Below are 17,296 nucleotides of genomic sequence, written 5' to 3' on the forward strand. Positions count from 1 at the left end.
ACTGGAAACAGAGTGGGCCTTTTTCTTTCTTTATATTTTTGTTGCCATTGGCCAGTCATCCTCTCATACATAACACAAAAAAGTAGAAAAAGAAAAGAAAAAAAAAAACGCTGCGTAATAATGAATAAAGAAAATTAGCCAAGGATTTCCTATTAATGACTCAAATGATTCATCAATTATTCAGCCCCTATCACATTGTTTACAAGGATGAGGCGGTGTTGCCACGTCCCTCACAACCAGCAGCTGGAAGGGTGGCGCCACATCACAGAAACACGGGAGAACACAAAGGAAGATCGAGTAGCACGTAGAAAAACTCACTCACACACATTGGTTAGCTCAGGTTAGGTAACGTTAAATAGGATTAGAACACGTACAGATGAAAAGGTACGTAAGAGTAATTAAGGAAAAGTATGAAGCAAAGGTAAGTATGAAGTGTGAATGGAATATAAAGAACAAATAGAGGAGGAAGAGAACAAGATGAACAGTAAGAGTCAGATGATGAAAAAAGAAAAAAAAGATAAGAAAGAAAAATAAAACGAAAAAGGAAGAAAAAATGAAGATGAAGGAAAAAGAAAGAGGAAACTACTACAACTACTACTACTACTACTACTACTACTACTAATAATAATAATAATAATAATAATAATAATAGTAACGATGGGTGAATGTAAAAGGCGAGGTAAGAAGTGCATTTGTATGTATTCCTGACATAACACACACACACACACACACACTCTCTCTCTCTCTCTCTCTCTCTCTCTCTCTCTCTCTCTCTCTCCACTCATATGCTCCGCCTCCTCCTCCTCTTCTTCTTCGTCGCCCTCCTCTTCCTCCTCCTCCTCCTCCTCCATGTCAAAGATGTCTCTTCCTCCTCTTGCGTATCGATATATTTTCTTCTTCCTCCTCCTCTTCCTCCTCTTTTTCTCTTTCTTCAAGCATATTTGTCATATCTACTTCTAATTCTCCTCCTCCTCCTCCTTTTCCTCTTCTAGCTTCTTATCTCTTAGGTTTCCTCCCACACATCTCATTTCTAATCAATACTTCTTCTCCTCCTCCTCCTCCACGTGTCTTCCCACACAGTTCCTTTTCCCCCTCACCCTCCTCCTTCTCCCCCATTTCTGCCCACGTATCTCCTTATCCCCTCTTTATCATCTTATTTCCCTTCTTTCCCTTCCTTTTATTTATTCAGCTTTTCTTTTCCTTAGTTACATATCTTTTTTTCTTCTCTTCTTATTCCTTTTCTCACTTCTCTCTCTCCGCAGTTTCTTTTCTCCTCTCTTCTCCCTTTCCTTTTTTTCTTTCCCTTTCTCTTTCTTTTCTTATATTTCTTCTTCCTTTAGTATATTCCCCAGAGTTTTCTTCTTACCTATTTCGTTCTGTAGGTCACGTGACTCACTAATTACTCAGGTAAAGGAGGGTGAGGTGCACAGGTGAGGTGTATCTGTGAATCGATTGTCACGTGACCTAAGAGTGACCCAGGGTAGGTAAATGTCAGAAGGTCAAAGGGTCACAGCAAGATGGTCATAATTGTTACTGAATGTGTTAAATTGCCTGGTTGTTGTTGTTTTATGTGTGAAAGAAAGACGGGACGGATACCAACATACAAACACACAGATAGATATACAAATATAAACATACAGACATACAGACACACAGACAGAGATAAAGTGCTTCCAACTCTTTATAGTCCACATAATAGAATCGGAACCCACAAAAAAAGAATCGAACTCCATATAAACCGAATCTCAATCCATAAAAAGAATCAAAGTAAACAAAAGAGAATCGTAACTCATTTTTGCCAAGACGAAAGTGCCATATTGATCTATGCAATCTCTTACTTGTCCCCCAAAATCGATTCCGTTGTCATGGAGAGAGAGAGAGAGAGAGAGAGAGAGAGAGAGAGAGAGAGAGAGAGAGAGAGAGAGGGTAATAACAGATTAGTGTGTGAGAGGAAAAATTGAGAGAATGACAACTTGGCAGAGAGTGGAGGTTATCGTTCCCACCAGACGGAGGAGAGAGAGAGAGAGAGAGAGAGAGAGAGAGAGAGAGAGAGAGAGAGAGAGAGAGAGAGAGAGAGAGAACAAACAAACATGTCAACAAACACCAACACCCCCCCCCACACACACACACACAAGCACTGACCTCTCTCTAAGTAAACATTCTTGACCTGCATCCTTTTGTGTGTGTGTGTGTGTGTGTGTGTGTGTGTGTGTGTGTGTGTGTGTGTGTGTGTGTGTGTGTGTGTGTGTATGTTTGCTTTCCCATACTGCCATCGCTTTTCACTATCCATCACTATTTTTCACCACCACCACTACCACCACCACCACCACTACCACCAAGAGGAAGACATCAGACACCACACAGACAGGTTCTAGGGGCGCTTTCTCTCCCTCTCCCTCTCTCTCTTTTCCTCTTTCGTCCACATAACTCCGTGACTCACTGTGTGGATAACTCAACTCCTTCCACCTCCTCCATCCTTCCACTCTTTTTTTAGGCGTCAGTGAATGAATTAAATAATTTCATCCGATATTATCATTACTACTTTCATCTATTGTTTCTTTCATTACCTTTCATCCCTCTCGCTTCGCAATGTATCCACGAACACGCACAAGAAGGGAAGGGAAGAAAGACGGACACACTAGCAGATTTAAGAGGAGAAAGAAAGAAAAAGATAAAAGGAAAGAAAGAAAGAAAGAGAGAAAGAAAGAAGGAAAGAAAGAAAGAAGTGACATATTTAAAGGAAGAAAGAAAGAAAAAGAAAAAATTAGTGACAGATAGACAGAGACACAAATAAGCACAAATAGAAAAGTGAATAAATAGATAAAGAAAGGAAGAAAGAAAGAAAGACACAAATAGACAAAAAGGAAGAAAAGGGAAACAAGCAAAACAAACACAAATAAGAAACAACCTCATTTCATCTTAAACTTAAAAATAAACTAAATTTCTTTCTCCTTTTTTTTTTGGGCTAATTTACATTTTCATGACAAACACGAAACAACTTTTACATTCTAACATTTTTTTCTTTTCCAATTCATGAAAAAGATTGCCTTCCTCCTCCTCCTCCTCCTCCTCCTCCTCCTCCTCTTCTTCTTCGTCCTCATCCCCCTGACCTCTCTGTCTTGTTATCTCCTGTCCTGGTTATTTTTTCTTCTCTCTCATTCCCATTGTTATCTCTTACTTCTTTCTCCTCATTATCCTCAATATCTCTTTTGTGTTTTGTATCTACACTTCTTTCTCAGCATTTATCTCTCCTTTACATAATTTCTTCTTTTTTTCCTCATCCTTATCATCATTATTCTCTCTCTCACAACCTATCTCTGTTCCTCAACCAAATGATTCACACTAATCCTCCTCCCCCTCCTCCTCCTCCTCCTCCTCCTCCTACTCCTCCTCCTCCTCCTCACAACTCGTCACGCCAGTCATACCGAGTCACAGACAGGTAATAATGTAATACCTGGCCAGGTTAGGAGAACAGTATCAGGTCGCTGTGTCCTCCTTATTAACCCACACCAGCTTGTAGACACTTGCGTTTTTTAATATGGGTTATGAAAGGCAGAGAAAAGTGCGGTACATGAAGTAGGTAAGGTTGAACTAAAAAGAGAAGTGTTTTGATGGTATAAAAGAGGTTATTAAAGCAATCAAAATACAATGTGATAGTTTATGTAAGTCTATGTGCACAAGATTTGCAAAGAAGGGAGAGGTCAGTGCATGTTAGGGTGGAGTTTTAAAGCAGACAGCCTTGCAGAAAGGGAGCAGGAAGCGAGGTAGAATAGTGCATTAAAGTAGAAAGTCCTGCACAGAGGCCTGAATTCTAAATCACTTCGCTCTTTCACCACGACTATTTTCAAAGGTCACAGAGATGATCAGCCGGGTTCCCAAGAGTGTTTCTACTGTTGATAATATAGAAACCTTGTTAATATTTTACTAGAAGCGTGAAAACAGCTTAAAAATCTCGTGTTACTTATGTAAAAAGGCATGTATTCTAAAACGCTTTGCTCTCTCACCTCTATATTTTTAAAGGTCACAGAGATGAACAGCCGGGTTCTAGAGATTGTTTATACTAGTTATATTGTAAAAAATCTTGTTAATATTTTACTAAAACTATGAAAACAGCTTAAAAACTCGTGTTACTTATCAAAAAGACTTGTATTCTGAAACCCTTTGCTCTCCTGCCACGTCTGTTTTCAAACGTCACAAAGATGATCAAATTCCCAAGAGTAATATAGAAATCTTGTTAATATGTTACTAGAACCATAAAAAGTATAAAAAAAATTCCGTGGTACTTCAGTTAGAGCTTTTTGAATGAATAATAGGAACAGCCCAGAAGTGTTTCAGAATAATATCGGCCACAGGTGGAAAGAAAAGGGACAGTCTCGTGGCCTACCGCCCTACACCCCAGCAATGTGTGAAGGCTGTTACGTTGACGACACACAGGATGACGGAGATGAAAAAATGACAATCAGCAGGAAATTGTAGATAACTTAAGAGAAAAATCGTGTTTTATGGATTCTTTAATGTTGCTCAATCTTCGCTCTTAAATCACGTGGAAATGTTTGAATGATCGTGTTTCCTCTAGCAGCTTAACCCCTTCAGTACCAGGACGTGTTTTCATATTCATTCTGCTTACTATTATTATCATTATTTTTTTTTTATGGAACAAAAAAGGCCCACTTGATTGCCAGTTCCCTTAGAGGTTAGTAAGGTTAGCCAAACGTCTGGGTCAAATGTCTTTTATGCAGCTTTTATACAGCTTCAGAAACTTACGTGGGGATCAAAATAGTGAAGACTCTGGTTATTAATCTCCTGATCTCCATAGACGCTACCTAATGTAAATAAAATCGTCTAATCGTACCCAAAACTCATGGTAAGATTGCGTCCCAGTACTGAAGGAGTTAAATGGTTCTCTTAAATTGTAGGAATATTCAGATCTCAATGTTTCCTGCCATACTTTACAATTATCCTTAAAACTCAGTGTAGGGGGAAATATTTGACTGTTTTCATCCTCTCAGATCAATCAAAGTCATTTGCCACAACTTGAATTTTTCCTCAGCCTCTAAATATGATCCTAAAAAGCTAAGCATACTTAGGTTATACTATTATGTTATACTATTATCAAAAACTCCAAACGTTGAATATAAAACGAGATAATATTCCCTGATACGTCACCAGATCTTCAAATATTACTCTTGACTTGCACGTTTGAAGTATTAAGGAGGATTCCACACTCTAAACGGGACAGATGGTGCAAATAAGAACCCTTTTAATTATCCTCTATAGTGACGTATTATTGTTTAGATTGGACTTGATCTACGTGCATGTCGCTTCATTAAGGTTGTTATTAGTTGTCTAGCGCTAAACAGTCACAGTAATAATGATAGTTCTTACGTATACCAAACCAAATCTACTTGTGAAATTTCTGTGCATTTTCTCAACAATATATAGTATTTCTTATATTTCTCGTCATGAGCTCGTATTCTCAAACACTCTATGCTTCACCTCCATTATTTCAAAAAGCTTCATTTAAATTTACACGAGTTTTCAAGGTGTTTTTTTTTACTGTACCAGAGGCAGACTGACAAGATTTCTACATTATAACCTGGAAAAACACCTTTAAAAACTCCTCTGATCATCTCTGTGGCCTTGAAAAACAGTCGTGGTGAGAGAGCAAGACGTTTCTGAATACGTATCATTGAGGGAACGAGCTGTGTGTGGGTGGGAACAAGCTTTCATCTATATTATCCTATTCACTTAACTTTTCTCGATCGTCCGGCAAACACCCAGTTGATCTATGCACATCATCCTATTCGTCTCACTCTGTACCCCGTGAGAACCAAGGTGTATGCTGCGTGTTCTTCCCTCGCCATTGTTTATCCCTATACTTTCCCAGCTCGAGATCTCCAGAGAAGGGTCTGAGCTGTTACCAAGTGCAAGGCGTGGTGTCACTGGTGTATTTTGCCAGTGAAGTTAAGCAGGACACACTATACGAACTATGCTTCTCCACATGAACTCTCTGACACATTGGCCTCCTAACCTCACCATAATGTCATGCTGAATATAAATGATGATCGTAAATAGATAAATGAATAAATGTAAACAGTGGTGCCAATAACAATAATAGAAAATAATGAATGTAAATCTAAAAAGTGAATAGATAAAAGCAGTGACAAAAACAATACCGAGTAAAATAGATAAATAAATAAATAAAAAAAAATGCAGAGATAATAACTTCTTGCTTGCACTCCAACTTATCTCCCCCCTTTCTCTCTCTCTCTCTCTCTCTCTCTCTCTCTCTCTCTCTGTTGATGCCTAAGTCGTTCCCAGTAACCTTTATCAAGGACGGTGCTTTACTTAACTTTTGAGTGACTTTAGTTGACTTGCCAAAGGTCGTTCATGCATTTGACGTCACGTAGCACCAGTAGTAGTAGTAGTAGTAGTAGCAGTAGTACGAGTAGTAGTGGTAGTGGTGGTGGTGGTGGTGGTGGTGACAATGACAGAAGCAAGAGAAAGAAGACAAAAAACGTAAAAACCATAACGAAATCAGAGGAAACATTTACGATAAGAAAAATAAAAGATAATAGCAATAATATAAACGTTTCTACGCTTTTAAATCATTCCTTTTTTTATATAACTCTCGCCTCCTCCCTCCTCCTCCTCCTCTTCTTCCTCCTCCCCTTCCCTGCTCAGCGTCGAAAAGTCTCGTACCTTCTGTCTCTCTCTCTCTCTCTCTCTCTCTCTCTGTATATCAATTAGCCTATGTGTACGTGTGTGTATCCTGCTTTATTATTACCACTCCCATCACGCGTCTTCCTTTTTTTTTTTTTCTTTTTGCAATTCTCATCTTTAAAATCAATAACATCTATTTTTCTTTCACCTCGCGTCATTTGCCAGTCTTTTCACTCAGCGCGGTGAAGTGAACGAAGAGTTTTGATGCGCATGCCAAGGATTTGTGGAACTTTTAGTCAAGGTCACTTTTGCCAGCTGGGTTTGTGAACTGTTGTGAGGGGAAAGTTCAGAGTCACCCATCTAAATTATTTATCTGCTTCTTGCACCCTTTCTTCTCTTCCTCTTCCTCCTCCTTCCCCCCCCTCTCTCTCTCTCTCTCTCTCTCTCTCTCTCTCCTTGTCCTCTTCCTACTTACGTATTTATCCAGTTTGTGTTTATTTTCATTCTGTTTAATTGTATATGTTGTTGATAGATAGATAGTAGTAGTAGTAGTAGTAGTAGTAGTAGTAGTAGTAGTAGTAGTAGTAGTAGTAGTAATGAGGAAATGATACTATTACTACTAACACCACCACTACTACCACCGCTACCACACCTACTACTACTACTACTACTACTACTACTACTACTACTACTACTACTACTACTACTACTACTACTATTACCTGTATTTTTCCTTCTACTCCACTGGCACCTTATGACGTCACAAAGAACGCAGGTGATTGGGTGTTGAACTGGCACAGTGCCTAGACGCTGCCTCCCTTAGCAACTCTCTCTCTCTCTCTCTCTCTCTCTCTCTCTCTCTCTCTCTCTCTCCTCCTTTCTCACATCTCTCTTTTATCTTTTTCTCTTTATCTCTTTACTATCACGCTGTCCTTTCTCTCTCTCTCTCTCTCTCTCTCTCTCTCTCTCTCTCTCTCTCTCTCTCTCTCTCTCCCTGTGTGTGTGTGTGTGTGTGTGTGTGTGTGTGTGTGTGTGTGTGTGTGTGTGTCTTATCTCAAGTTATTTCAGTTGAGGGAAACAACTTTATAAGAGAGAGAGAGAGAGAGAGAGAGAGAGAGAGAGAGAGAGAGAGAAAAGCTGAGATATGTACGTACTTCTTATGACTGCCAAATGTATACCAGTGGAGTGCCATCTCTCTCTCTCTCTCTCTCTCTCTCTCTCTCTCTCTCTCTCTCTCTCTCTCTCTCTCTTCCCGCTATTATTTCATTAAGTATTAGCAGTGACTAAATTAACATAGCAATTAAAATAACTACTACTACTACTACTACTACCACTATTACTACTGGTTTTGATTCTCTTCTAGCTTGATAAAAAAGAACAAGAATAAGCAGTAATATAAAAGTAATGTGACAGTTAAGTAATGCAATGGAATCAGATAGTTATAAGGGATCAGATCGTACAGTAAAGTAGAGTTGGATTAAGTTAAAGAGGATTGAAGAGTATTAGATGACAGTGTGAGAGAGAGAACGGTTCTTTATATCAGACATTGACCTAATACCCCACCTGGACTGTCCTAATCTCTCTCTCTCTCTCTCTCTCTCTCTCCGGTGACGCTGATGATGCAATACTGAGAGATAATGTCAGTGATGTTTGTGTGAAGTGCAAGATTTTTCTTTTAACACACACACACACACACACACACACACACACACACACACACACGCGCGCGCGCGCACAAACGGACAACGGAGTAAGCTCAAAATAAAGCTTTCTAGAGAATACGCTTGTGTACGTGAGATAATACACGTGCCTTAGTCGCGTCCTCTCTTCCTCCTCCTCTTCTTCCTCCTCCCCCTCCTCCTGCTCAGCGTCGAAAAGTCTCGTACCTTCTCTCTCTCTCTCTCTCTCTCTGCTTGTGGAGGTGGTTTGACGCCAAAGAGAGAGAGAGAGAGAGAGAGAGAGAGAGAGAGAGAGAGAGAGAGAGAGAGAGAGAATGTTTGTGATGTGCAAGTCTTCTCGTCCGTGAGGTGAGAGGTGACTTAGGTGAAGTGGTGGTGGTGGTGGTGGTGGTAGCGTGGCGCTGCTGTGAAGTGTACATAAGTGGCGAGTGTAATGGTGATGTAAAAGTGGTTAATAGTGGTAGTAGCAGCAGCAGCAGCAACAGCAGCAGCAGTAGTAGTAGTAGCAGTAGTAGTAGTAGTAGTAGTATAGTGAGGAGGAGGAGAAGGAGGAGGAGGAGGAGGAGGAGGAGGAGGAGAAAAGTGTGTGCGGTCCAGCTGAATGTAGCTTTATTGATTTACACACACACACACACACACACACACACACGTCACGGAAGCAAGCCAAGTGTCAGAACTGGGCGGTAACACAATCACTTCAACATTTTCTCCTGTTTCCTTCATTATCAGCCCGTGGCATGGCATTATCACCAGCTTCCTGTAACACCACACGCTCACTCTCTCTTCTCTCACCTCACTCCAAGCACACCTCAACACACGCTTTCTTCTATACTTCTCATGTCTCCCTCCCTGCCATGTGTGTGTGTGTGCATTACCATTACCTAACTCTCGCCTCTCTGTAATCCTGTGCCAGTACCTGATGTTCTCATTGGTCATGATGAGTCTGTCTGTTGTGAATGTTTGTCATCACTGCACTGCACTATATAACGAGCCTCTCCCAGCCATGCCAAGATGCTGCTGCCTTGCCTGGTGAAGCAGCAATGAGGAGTCTTTACTTCATTCAGAGCAATGCTGAACACAACAAGATGCCGCCAGGAAACAAGAGAAGGCAAGACAAAACTACGCAAGGAACGTGTCAGTGACCGCACAGTACGTGTCAACAACACAACGCTGGTTGCTGGTCGCTGGTCACTGGAGCCACGGTGGGTTGCGTACAGGCGCGCGTGGCGGCTCTTCCCTAGGCAGTGTTTTGGCGCGTCATGTGCCTCCATGCCCGCCACCCGCGTGTACCAAGACGCGGCACGCGCGGCCCAGTGACCAACTCTTCCGCGACCACCGCTGCGCCGGTACACCACTACACCACTGCCCTCATCACCACGCCGTGCCCAAGGTCAACACATCCAGCTTAGATACCTCCCTCCCTGCCGCGCCCCTACCTGAGACTCACCTCGTGGTAGTTGCGCCACTGGTCGAAGGTGTAGCGCACCAGCACACTCTTGTGGTAGTCCAGGTTGAGGACGCGCACCACGCCGCGGACACTCATGTCGTCGCCCACGTCGATGCTCTCCACCACCACGCGCTGCGTCCTCACCCGCTCCAGGAAGTTGCCGTGCAGGCCAGGTGGCTGGAACAGCGGCGTAAGCACCCGCCGTGGCACGCCCACCTGCCGCTCCACCAGCTCCATGGCGGCGGAGGTCGCCGCTGCCCGCGCGTTGGATCGCCTCTCCTCCACCTGCAGGTCCCAGAAAGCAGAGCGAGGCACGTGGGGCACGCCGCCCCCTAGGAAGGTGCGCACGGCGGCTAGGTCAAGGCCCAGCATATCCGCGAACCTGACGATCTTCTTCCTGCCCGGCGTGCCCGGCGGCGTCTTGCCACACTTGAGGGAAGACGACCGTTTGATCCTCATTTTGTACTCCTCGATCCTCTCAGGGTCTGTCTCCTCAGACGACGACCTCGTGGCGGCCTCGTCGCTGGAGGCCTCGCCCTCCCCTCCTCGTCACCTGTGTCCACCTGCACGCCCACATCCTCCATCTGCAGTTCTGACAGCTGCGACGCCAGCTCGGACCCGGAGACGGCCTCCTCCTCCGTGGCCTTGGCGCCCTCCGCCACATCGTCCTCCTGCTCTGGTAGACTCTCGTCGTCGTAGGTGATGACAGTGACGGGCAGCGGCTGGTCCTCGATCTCGTCTGACAGGCGCCGCACTCTCTCCTTGTAGCCGCGGATATTACGAAACTTGCCGGTAAGAATGGTTTCCTCCTCCACGTCCTCTTCGTTGGCTTCTTCCTCGCTCTCCTCCTCGTTCTCGTCCAACGTCTCGATCACCTCGGCGTCGTCCTCGAGGCTGAGCTCCTCCCCCTTGGGTGGGAGGTCGGCCTCGTCGTCCCGGGCCTCCATGTCAGCGGGACACTCCTCCCCAGAGGTCGGGTAGAGGTGAGGCTCGGCGGGCGGCGGGGGCGAGCTGCCAGAAATAGCCTCCGGGGCACCGCCGCTCTCTGGGGAACTGATCAGGGCGTCCTCCTCCTCCGCGGGGAGGGGCGCCTCGAACTCCTCATTGCCTCTGGTGGCGGCGGGCTCGCCCTCGGGACTCGAGGATTGGAGCGTCGTGGGCGACAGAGTCCTCGCGGGCTGCCCGCTCTCTCCCACAAGCTGCTGAGTGTTCTCGTGACCTTGGTCGTCTTTGTTTTGACCTTCATTATCGATCATCACACAAGCCTCAACACGGCATGGCTCACTGCCCTCGCGGCCCCAGCACGGACCTCCGTTACTCCTGGTGCTGCCGGCGTCGTAAAGTGTAGGAGTAGCGTAGCACGCGAGGCGACCAGCCGAGGTGCGAGGCACGGCCGGCGGCGTGCCCGGGGCGTGGTGGCACCAGCACGACCCGCTCTTGGCGACTGGCGCGGTGACCCACACTGGGTGCCGGGTGCAGGTGTGTGCCGGCGCCCCAGCGCCCTCTGTACCCAAGTGCCCCACTAAGTCCTTGTGTCCATCACTACACTCACACTTACCCTCATCCCGCCCCCCATGCACGCCCCGCACGCCCACCACCTCACACTCGCCATTTCGCCTCCAGGCGTCACTGTCAGCTGACTTCCTTACAAAGTCGTGGGAGTCTTTTAGAGATGAGTGGGACAAGATTTGCCTGACGGCGCGGAGATCGGCATCCGGGGAGCAGGCGATGGCGTCCTCGTCACGGTGGAGGTCCACCGCTACGTACAGATCCTCGTTCTCCTCGTCATCGTCTTCCCTCTCGTCGTCAAACATGACGGGCGACGTGACAGAGGTGACACAGCCACTCTCGGGCCTCTCCCCGCCCTCAGACTGTCGTCGCTGCTCCTCACCCTCTTGCTGGCCCTCCTTCTCCCTATCCTCCTCGGCGTCGGCCGGATCGTCGGGGCTGGCCAGGTCAAAGTCGTAGTACACGTCGGAGTCCTGTTCGTGTAGGTGCACCAGGTCAGGCTGCGGCTGGTGACACATGTGCAGCGTGGGCTCAGAGGTCACCACATGGATGGGTCGTAGGCTGGAGCCCTCCAGCAGGTCCACGTGCGGATTGTCCAGGGAGGAGTGGCGGCAATCCATGGAGGCGTAGTGGTCGTCCGGCCCAGGATTGACCAGTGATGTCTGTTCGAAGGCTGACGTGCCGCCGTTACCGAGGCGCACCTTAGCCTGTAGGCGGCGCGCCAGGCCCTCCGCCCGCGCCCGACAGTTCATGGCGAGGAGGGAAGACAGACTGCATGGTAGAGACCAGCCGACCCCTGTCACCTCGGGGCCAGTCCCGCCCCGCTGCTCGGTGGCCACGCCCTCCTCCATGACGTCAGCTGTATCGTCTGCCGCCGGAGGCGACGTTACAGTGTAATTCCACCAGCATCTGGAGAGGCCCAACAGAGCGTAGATGCCGGTGGGGGAGGTGGTGTAGGTATCGTGAGAGTCATCACAGCACGTGGTGTCCAGGGAGAAGGGAGAGGTGTGGTGGCGCGCTGGGTCTGGCAGCGGGCCGCCGCCTGGCCCCGCCTCCCCGCCGGTCCGCACACAGTACGTCACTGACTTGCTCGTCTCCACCTGCGGTAAATATAGGCACCTTTACAAAATGTATAGCCGCTCTCCTCTCGCGGCACCTGCTGACGCGGCCCCGGGGTGGCACCACCGCCACGCGGCCTCCGCTGGTCACCGCGCTGCTCGCCACGCCAGGCACAATGTTTCCTGGGCGGCGGGGCCACAACACCACCGACGCCCTTCAGCGCCACACACCGACAAACTGACCACTGCTGCCCCTGGGTCAGCGTAAGTACTGCAGAGGCGAGGCGGGCGTGCAGTGGGTGAGGTGGTCATGCTGGTGCTACCCATGTCTACGGAAGCCTGAGTGACAGGAAGGACACCAGGGAAGAGGAAAAAATAAGTAAGTAATGGCTTATCAGGCGAGCGTGAAGCAGTGCACGTTGACAGCTTCCCCTAAACCGTGCACGTGCAGTGCCGCGCTGCTCTTATCTACCCTGGATGATCACAGCTACACAGGACAGCTACAGGGTACAGAGGCATGCACCACTACTGATGGGGAGGGCGGGTGGCAGGAGGTGTCAAGCCAGAGGGATGTGGGTGAGCCGCGGGATCATCGCCTGAACCGCCGCAACAAACTCTGCCAACCATTGGGGGTGAATGTAAAGCTTCATGTAATGCTAACCTTCCCTCACCTCACTGCCCAGGCCTTGCTCTGCCACCGCTCGCACACCATTCCATTACCATCACTCCATCTAGTCATCATCATCATCATCATCACATTAACAGCACACACTCTCAAGATTAAATTCGAAGTGAGCCATAACGTAAAACAAAGCAACAAACAAAGCCTCGATGATGCAATTCCTGTCATAACATCCATAAGAAAGTTGACATTAATAATCTTTACTTCAAAATTTACTCTAGCTGGGAGGAAAGAGTTGGGAGAAAGGAGGCAGAGTTAGGAGGCTTTATAAGTTAAGGAGACAAAAGTTAAAAAGGAGTTAAGAAGGAGGTGAGAGTGTGGAGTTAGTCAGAGGTGCAGCCCACAAACTGACAGAAGGCAGCTTTATTGATACAGATGCCATGACACTCAGCCCGTAACCTTCCTTTGTAGCACTCTTGCCTCACCAACCAGCCCTTTATCCTGCACTTAAAGGCCAGCACAACGAGTAAGGAGTCAAACAGAGGCGACAGTCACGGGTCATCACGGTTCAGGCAAGACCCAGCGGCCCAAAGCTAACCATCCCAACCCTCTGATACGATAGATGCACTTACCTCGCCTCTGTCATTCCTCAGCGGGAGTAGCTTGGTTGCACTCCCACGCCCACGCCCACAATACACCACGGGCATTCCTCCAATTCCCGCCCGCCCTCATCCCTCTCCCCACACCTCTTGGGTTGGGGAGATGGACAGAAAACCGGGTGTATTGTGGCGGGCGTAAATCACACTGCCAAGCATCCACGCCTCGCCACAGTGCATGCATCTGTTGGTACTCGAAAAATAGGTCACTGGTCAGGGCTGGACGTAGCTCACTCAGGCATCAGGATCCCTCTGCTATCCCTAGGGTTGGCATTACTGTAAGGGTCATACGAGCAATGCTGTGGTTTTAAAAATAGAAAAATAAATTATGCCACATTCATTTTGTCACCGCTGTGGTCATGAATTATGTGTTTTTGTGATTGTTATGTTGGGTGTTATGGAAAACTATATGATTTAAATGTTTTGAAAAATTTACATATAAATAGTGTTCTTTTGTGGTTCTGACAGTCTTAAACAAAAAATTAACAATAATACTAAAAAGAAAGACAATGCCAGAAAAGACAAAAGCAGGAAACATAAAAAAAAAAAAAACAAATTCTTGGAGTAAGAGTCAAACCAAAATCTTCACCATAAGCACACTTTCAAAAAGGCATGAAACAAACACATGTTGAAAGCCAATATGCCAAATCAGTAACCATAAAAAAACCCTACAATTCCCGGTAAATAATCCTGTTGAGTCTCATAGAGGGATCTGATGCCGTGTTTAGTCTTCACGTGTTCACCCAAGACCCACGTGCGGCCCTGACACCTGCCAAGAATATCCAGGGAACTATAAAATGTAGAGAAAAAAAGAAAAAAAAAAGAGAGGAAGGAAGGAAGGGAGGGTGAAAGACAGAAGCACCCATGCAACACAGCAGCACAGCATCACCACAGCACAGCACCACAGCCACAGACTAACCTTATGACTGCTGTGGTGACATATCAAGCTTAAAAAAGTGTCTACAACAAGGGAGTGACTCTGAATGACATCACTGACAGGAGAGATGAAATAGCTCTTTAAATGACTGCAGCTTTTTTTGTGCTTATACTAATTAGATTATAAAATGAATAGTTCAGATTTAAAGCAAGATTTTCATAGACGTTATTAGTAAGAGACAAAAAAGATTAATTATCTGAGATCTTCAAGTATTTGTCTTTTTATTTATGCTGACACTAATTAGGTTTTGAAAGAAATAGTTAAGTTTTGGAGCGATTCTCACAGTATCAGTACAAACATAACACTTCTGGAAATCTCAATAACTTTCACTACAGTCTGCTAAATAAGTTATTATGAGTGATTTTTTCTACTAATGGAGACTATAAATGGAAACATGAAAACTTTGAAAACTTGAATAACTTCCACTAGTCAATAAAAATGTAGTAACGATCAGAAGTATTTACGAATTCAAACCGATAGTTACTCTGCATAGTGAAATCACATCCAGTTCCTCGAATGAACCAATAGTACAAACAGTCACAGATAGACAGACACCTGCCAGACTATCAACTTTCTCCTGCCAAACTGGACGCGTCTGACATAAAACAAGCTTGATACATGTCCTTGCCTTGAAATTACATGTTTTTTTTTTTTTTCTCTATACAAGATGACTTTTGTTATTTACTTTTTGTCACTTTAAAATAATGTTCCTTTTTCCTTGCATAAAATAGATTTCATCATTTTATCTTTTTAATCTGCTAGTTACTTAAATAACAAGATTTTTTCCTGTACAAGATGAGTTTCATGTTGTCATCGTCATCATCATCACCATCATCATGCTAGAGAGCTCAAAACAACATCAATTAAACTTATTTGCAACTACAATACATTATCATCATCATCACTATTATCATCACCATCATATCATCACCATTATCACCACCATCATATCATCACCATCATGCTACAGGTAATATATAAAAACCATCTATTTTTCCTAATCAAACCCAGTGTTTCTTCTTTCTAATACAGTAGGAAGTCACTAATTTTAACCCCTTGAGTACCGTGACGTGTTGCTATAATTATTCTGCTTACTATTTGACGATTTTATACAGCTTCAGAAACTTATGTGGGGATTGAAATAGTGAAGGTTCAATCCATTAATCTTCTGACCTCTTAGACTCTTCCTAAAAATAAAATGGTCTAATCGTACACAAATCTCAAGGTAAAAATGTGTCCCAGTATTGAAGGGGTTAATAATCTATTTTTTACATCATTGCCAGCCATACTTTCATAATCTCAATCTATTAATAAAGATATACAATAGAAATACTCTAACAAAAGTATCAAAACCAGACTAAAAATACAAAACTCTCTTGAATCTATACATTTCTTAGCAATTTTAGTGGATGAAAAGTGACGAATTGCCTTGAATTAAAAGAAGAGATGGAATTACTTTATTATTATTATTATTATTATTATTATTATTATTATTATTATTATTATTATTATTATTATTATTATCAAACTTGTAAGCACAGCAAAACGCATCACACAAGCAAAAAACAAACTACTTAACACGCAAAGAAACGAATAAAGATGACAACACACTCAAGGACAAAGATGAAAGAGGAAAAAAAAGAGAAAGGGAGAGAAAAAGAGAAAAATTAAAGACACCAGACGAGCAAGACATGTGACTAATAACGAAAGAAAGAGAAAAAAAGAACGAGACATAAGATAATTGCAATAATAGACAAGGGAAAAACACGGGAACAACAGGCAAAAAGAGACAATAATGAAATGGGGGGAGAGAGAGAGAGAGAGAAGGGAGAAGAAAAGGGATGGAGAGAAAATAGAAGAAAAAGATGAGGAGAGAAGGAATACGAGAAGAAAAGATGTAGAGAAGGGAAATAAGTCATAGAAGATAGAAAAAAAAAATAAGAAAAATGAATGAGAAATGGGGAAGATAAGAGAAAAGAAGAGGAAAACATGAAGAAAATGAAATAAAAAAGAAAAGGAGAGAAGGAATCGGAGAAGAAATGATGTAGAGAAAGGAAATAAGGCATAGAAGATAGAATAAGAAAAAAGATGAATGAGAAATAGGGTAGACAGGAGAATAAAGAGGAAAACAGGAGGAAAAGAAGATGAAAAAAGGAAAGGAGAGAAGGAGTAGGAGAAGAAGAGATGAAGAGAAAGGAAATCAGGCATAGAAGATAGAAAAAGAAGAAAAATGAATCAGAAATGTGGGAAACAGGAGAAGAGGAAAGGAAAATATGAAGAAAAGAAAATAAAACCGAAAAGACGAGAAGGAGTAGGAGATAAATAGATATAGAGAAGGGAAACAAGACTTGGAAAATGAGAGAAAGTGAGAAAAAATGTAAAAAAATGAGAGAAAATAGAAAAATAATATATACATAAGAAAAAATAAATGAAGCAGAAAAAAATGGAAAAAATGAAAGAGGAAAAAGGAAAACAAAACGAAATTAGTAAAAAGAGTGCAATAAAAAGGAAACAGGAAAAAGGAGGAAAAAAAGAAAAAAAAAACATCATAAAGTATATTTTTGATGAAGAAATAATGGAAAAACAGACCAAAATGAGAGAGAGAGAGAGAGAGAGAGAGAGAGAGAGAGAGAGAGAGAGAGGTGCCAAGCGTTCTCTACCTTTACTTACCACAGGGAGAGAGAGCAGCGTGGGGAGGGTGGGGAGGTCACCTGATTTGTGTCGT

At 44.2% G+C, this 17,296-nt stretch overlaps 1 protein-coding gene and 1 long non-coding RNA gene across 2 annotated transcripts in view; one reads left to right on the top strand and one right to left on the bottom strand.

Moving 5' to 3' along the window:
- The window catches only part of LOC123507424, a 20,004-nt gene extending 6,228 nt beyond the window's left edge, over window positions 1–13,776 (bottom strand). Inside the window, 3 exon segments of the mRNA XM_045260261.1 lie at window positions 9,790–10,331; window positions 10,334–12,398; window positions 13,611–13,776. Coding sequence (XP_045116196.1) covers window positions 9,790–10,331; window positions 10,334–12,398; window positions 13,611–13,685 — 2,682 coding nt within the window. The 5' untranslated portion in view covers window positions 13,686–13,776.
- The window catches only part of LOC123507427, a 16,312-nt gene continuing 11,620 nt past the window's right edge, over window positions 12,605–17,296 (top strand). The window contains exon 1 of the long non-coding RNA XR_006675651.1: window positions 12,605–12,735. This is a non-coding gene — a long non-coding RNA (uncharacterized LOC123507427). The remainder of the gene's footprint in view (window positions 12,736–17,296) is intronic.

The sequence above is a fragment of the Portunus trituberculatus genome, chromosome 22 (genome assembly GCF_017591435.1).
Source record: "Portunus trituberculatus isolate SZX2019 chromosome 22, ASM1759143v1, whole genome shotgun sequence".
Lineage (NCBI taxonomy): Eukaryota > Metazoa > Arthropoda > Malacostraca > Decapoda > Portunidae > Portunus > Portunus trituberculatus.